Source organism: Cynara cardunculus (genome assembly GCF_001531365.2).
Source record: "Cynara cardunculus var. scolymus isolate 2C chromosome LG 12, CcrdV1, whole genome shotgun sequence".
Classification (NCBI taxonomy): domain Eukaryota; kingdom Viridiplantae; phylum Streptophyta; class Magnoliopsida; order Asterales; family Asteraceae; genus Cynara; species Cynara cardunculus.
In genome coordinates, this window is record NC_037539.1 from 6,728,364 (window position 1) to 6,732,786 (window position 4,423).

At 38.5% G+C, this 4,423-nt stretch overlaps 1 protein-coding gene across 1 annotated transcript; it reads right to left on the reverse strand.

Moving 5' to 3' along the window:
- Positions 1–1,177: 1,177 nt before the first annotated feature.
- On the reverse strand, positions 1,178–2,830 carry LOC112523964 (transcription factor MYC2-like). Its single transcript, XM_025133666.1, has 3 exons — positions 2,605–2,830; positions 2,191–2,547; positions 1,178–2,109 (listed from the first exon to the last, which is right to left on the reverse strand). Exons 1-3 carry the CDS (start codon positions 2,828–2,830, stop codon positions 1,178–1,180), a joined length of 1,515 nt encoding a protein of 504 aa, XP_024989434.1.
- Between the last annotated feature and the right edge of the window lie 1,593 nt (positions 2,831–4,423).

Consider the following 4,423-nt stretch of genomic DNA (forward strand, 5'->3'; position numbering starts at 1 on the left):
TATAATACCAAACAATTTTACAGGTTCCTTGATTCATTCTCCAGTAAATTATGTTTTGCATCTCTGTGGTTTGTTCAAATTTATATTTTTCGTTCCTATGATTTATTAAAAATTATGGATTTCATCCATGTGGTTTTAAATTTCGGTTTACAATTCATTTCTATTTTAGATCCTAAGGCCAAACACTACGTCTAAGTATGAAAGACTAAAATGGAAATGAATTATAAATCATTGGGACGAAAAAAACAATAAATTTTAAATCATAAGAATGAAAAATAATAAATTATAAACCATAGAAATGAATTTTATAATTTCAAAATCATATGGATGAAAATAATAGATATTTTCAACAAATCATGGGAACTAAAAACCTAATTTACTCTTGATTCTATAATAGAGGCCAAATGCATCATACAACCCTCTATTTTTTGAACCAGAAGGGTCGTAGCCTAGTGGTGGAGGTCTTGGGAGATGTGGTGGAATATTCCGTCTGTCTAGGGTTCGATTCAATTATACAAAATTAACAATGTGACCATTGAGTTTATCAGAATTAATTTCTTATGGTCACAATTTATCAGGATTAGTTCAGACATGACATGAGACACCCTTCCAAAAAAAAACTTTTACTTTTAAAAAAGTGTCAAAAAAATACATCATATCTAATGTGTTAATACGTAATTAAGGATGAGATATGAATTTATTCGAGATTTGGAGACATAAACCAATTACGTTTTGGGAGCATTAATTAATTGTGATTAGGAGGTTGCATTACATCTGTTGCATTCCCATGCATGGGGCCATGCGAAGAGGGCGAGACAGAGTTGTATGTACTACACAAATCTACCCCCGACCCAACCCTCTTCTATATATTCATCTGACATTATATCACGTGACTCGAGTCAAAAGAATCGCTGAATCTTTGGAGAAGGGTACACACGCAGTAAACACACACACCAAGCCTTTTCTCATCATTCATGCTCCCTTCCATACAACACACAGTTCCCCTGCTTCCCTTCCATTGATTTTTATTGCCATTCTCTCATCCCCCACGACTCCACATTTGCATTGTACAATCCTACCTAATCTTACACATTAATATAAATTACGACTCTCATTAAGCAACTTCAATTCAAGTCTAATTCAAGATTTCTTGCTTAATTGCTTGCATGCTTGTTTGCTAGCGGTCTAATCTCCGAATGAGATCAGATTTTAGTTCTTCTTCATCGGTGGCATCAGGGATCCTAACCACCACGTCTTGCAGCATTATCTCATTCACACATGACATGCTTGCATGCTGGATTTGTGCTTTCATTTCTCTCAGAGCATCCATCAGTTTCGCCGCCGGTAACCCTGCATTTCCCGACTGAACCCTAATCATTGCATCCTCACCCACGATTTTCACTTCCACTTCCCCGAAGCTACTCGAGTTATTAAGCTTACTCGTCGTCTTGTTCATACTTATAGTCCTTGATGATGGTTTGTTTGACATTCGAGTTGTTTGATACAAGCTACAAGTATTGCTATTGCTTTGGAGGTGATGGTTGTCTATGGTGTCCGCCGATTCCAATTTCACTTTCTTCGTTTTGCCTTGGGTAGTGCTGTTACGACGATGCAACTGAGATTCAAGATACTCTACTTTTCCTTTCAGTTCGTTGATGTAACAGACGGCATCTGCCAAGAGGGATGCTTTGTCCATCCTAGAAACGTTGGGGACCACGGATCGCAGGGCGTAGAACCTCTGGTTGAGCTTCTCACGCCGCTGCCTCTCGGCCTCTACGTGGTTAACCGGAGGATATCGCCCACCTGTCTTCTTTCCCTTCTTCTTCTGCACTCGCTTCTCGGTCGACGTGGCAAGAACCAGCTGGCAGTCGGAATCTGAATGCTCCGACGCAGTCTCGAGGTAGGCATTGGTGGTCGTTGGAGCAGTACTGGTGTTCCTGTTCATGCATAATTTTCCGATGTTCTTGGACATCTGGTCATCGGGTGTTGTCGACTCGAATTCTATCATGTTCATGCCCTCCTCCTCTTGCAATCCACCAGCCATAAGAACCATATCAGCAAATGAAATAATATTCTGGTGATTATCGCTGTGGGTATTTAATTTCAGAGGATGGATGGTGGCGTTATTTTCGTGTTTGTGTTGGAATAAATTAGGAAGGGGAGCAGGAGGAGAAGAAGAAGAAGAAGTAGAACCTCCTCCAAACAGTGACTGAACCTGATGAGCCAAATTCCAGGACTCCTCGATGACATTATACGAACCCATTTCTACAACGCCATTTGGGGTGGGGATGCAAACCAGGGTCTCGAACCCATGGATCTGAGCCTCTTTAGTTCTCTCGCAGTTGAAAGACTGGAACTGATCCACCCCACTTAGCCAGATCATAGAGTTTGAACCGAAAGCCGTACCTGGCGCCGACCCGTCTCCTGGGGTGAATGACCTGGTCAAGGAGATGACATAGAACCACTCGGCGTCGTCGCGGTTTTCTGGTCCAAGGAGGGCCTGGATTTCCCTGAGAACAGACTTCCTGCAGTCGGGGTCAGGGTCAGGTTCAGAGAGAAAGGTGGTGGATGCCGCAGATGAGGGCAAGGTGGTGGTTGGGACATCAATATTGTTGTTCTGGAAATGGCCGTCTCCCCAGGACAAGGAGACACAGCCATTGGAGTCGTCGTTGAAGGTCTGCCAGAAAATGGCGTATGCCCATGGTTGGGACTGGTTTTGGAGGAGGTTTTGGAGCTTTTGCTGGATGGTATCAGAAGGTCGAGGAGTCGTAGTGGTGGGAAAAGAGACCATGGAGGAAGATGAGGATGGGGAGACAATTAAATCATCCATGACTAAAGTTGCAAACTTTTTCTTTTCAGTTGGTAAAGGATGGTCTGGCTCTTGTTATATCTGTGAATCTATATAGCAATAAGAGATGGAGAATAAATTGAGAGGTGGTTATAGATGTAGTACATTTCACATTTGCATCCCACCCCCTCCCTTTGTTTTTTATTCTCTCTCTATACATATAAACAGGAAGAAGAGAGTCAAGTTGAGAGGATACCATTAATCATATAAGAAATCACATGTGATTTTATATTAAACTCACTGTATTTATGCACGAGCTTAGCGGTGACCTAGGTAGCGAGCCAAGTCTCCCATGCACCCATACGTTGATTGTGTTTCATAATAATCACATATGATTTAAGTGCAATTTGTATCAGATTTAACCGTTCTACCAAAAATAAATGTTTTATTAGTATTATTTTCTAGTTTCATCTATAAACTTTGATAAAAAAAAACATTGGAACAAAGAAAATTCACAAATGAAACAATACTATTAACTTTAAGCAAACACCATAAAATCATAGGAGGGGTGGATTTTGGGGGATGTAAATCAAATTCATGATCCCTTTGTGATACAAAATCGAATTAAACAAAAACCCCATATCGAATTCAATTGAAAATGGAATACAAATCGAAAACCCCAAATCAAATTAAACTAACAAAAATTGATTCTTAAACAAAAGATGAAAGTCTAAACTGATACCTTTCCATTACCTAGATTTAATACGATCGTTAAGTCCCTTAGTAATATGTACATTAAAGAATTACACCATCGCCCTATTCATATACACATACATTAAATTTAATCACCATCTATGTATAACTTATTTGTATATATGTTCAATAAATGTGATTGCAACGGTTGAATTTAATATACTTAAGAATGTTTATGGTTAAGTAATAACAATGATGATGAAGAAAAGAGTTGTGAATATATAACTATCCATATTCAAAATAACAATAATTTGAGTTACCAAAGTTTCAACTAAGGCAACCCCACCTCTACAGTTTTGGGTATGTTGGTGTTGTACTTTTGTTTATATTGAGTTGGATTAAGATTTTTCAAACCCAAACATTGAATTAGATTGTTTAAACACCTTCAACGTGATCAACCATCCCATATTCACCCCAATTCTCGCGTTATCATATTTTATTACTATGTTCTCATTTGGTGGCTCTCTCTCTCTCTCTCTCTCTCTCTCTCTCTCTCTATATATATATATATATATATATAATAGAGTAAGTTACCTCCTTGGTCCCTGGGGTTTATGGGTTTTAACAGTCTAGGTCCCAAAAATGTAATATCTATGGATTGCATCCTCGTGGTTTCCATTTTATAACGATTTTCACATCAATCGATTATCACACTGTTATCATATGATTAATCTTGTTTTATCCTAACCTTCAGTCTCTTTATAAAGAAGTTTTGCTTATAGATGAATAGTAATTGCAATTTTATCATACTTTTTTTTCTGTTTCACTCCTGTCTGCTAGAACATAGATGCTCTATTGTCAACAGAAGTTGAAACATTTTCTTGTTTTATCTTCTGCGATCAATGCATTTAATGCTCTATTGTCAACAGAAGTTGAAACATT

Coding starts and splice junctions, on each gene's coding strand:
- LOC112523964 (XM_025133666.1), bottom strand. CDS start 2,830: ATGGATGATTTAATTGTCTCCCCATCCTCATCTTCCTCCATGGTCTCT. Junction 2,548..2,604: donor TTTCCAGAACAACAATATTG/ATGTCCCAACCA, acceptor TTCTCTCTGAAC/CTGACCCTGACCCCGACTGC. Junction 2,110..2,190: donor GTCACTGTTTGGAGGAGGTT/CTACTTCTTCTT, acceptor CCACCATCCATC/CTCTGAAATTAAATACCCAC.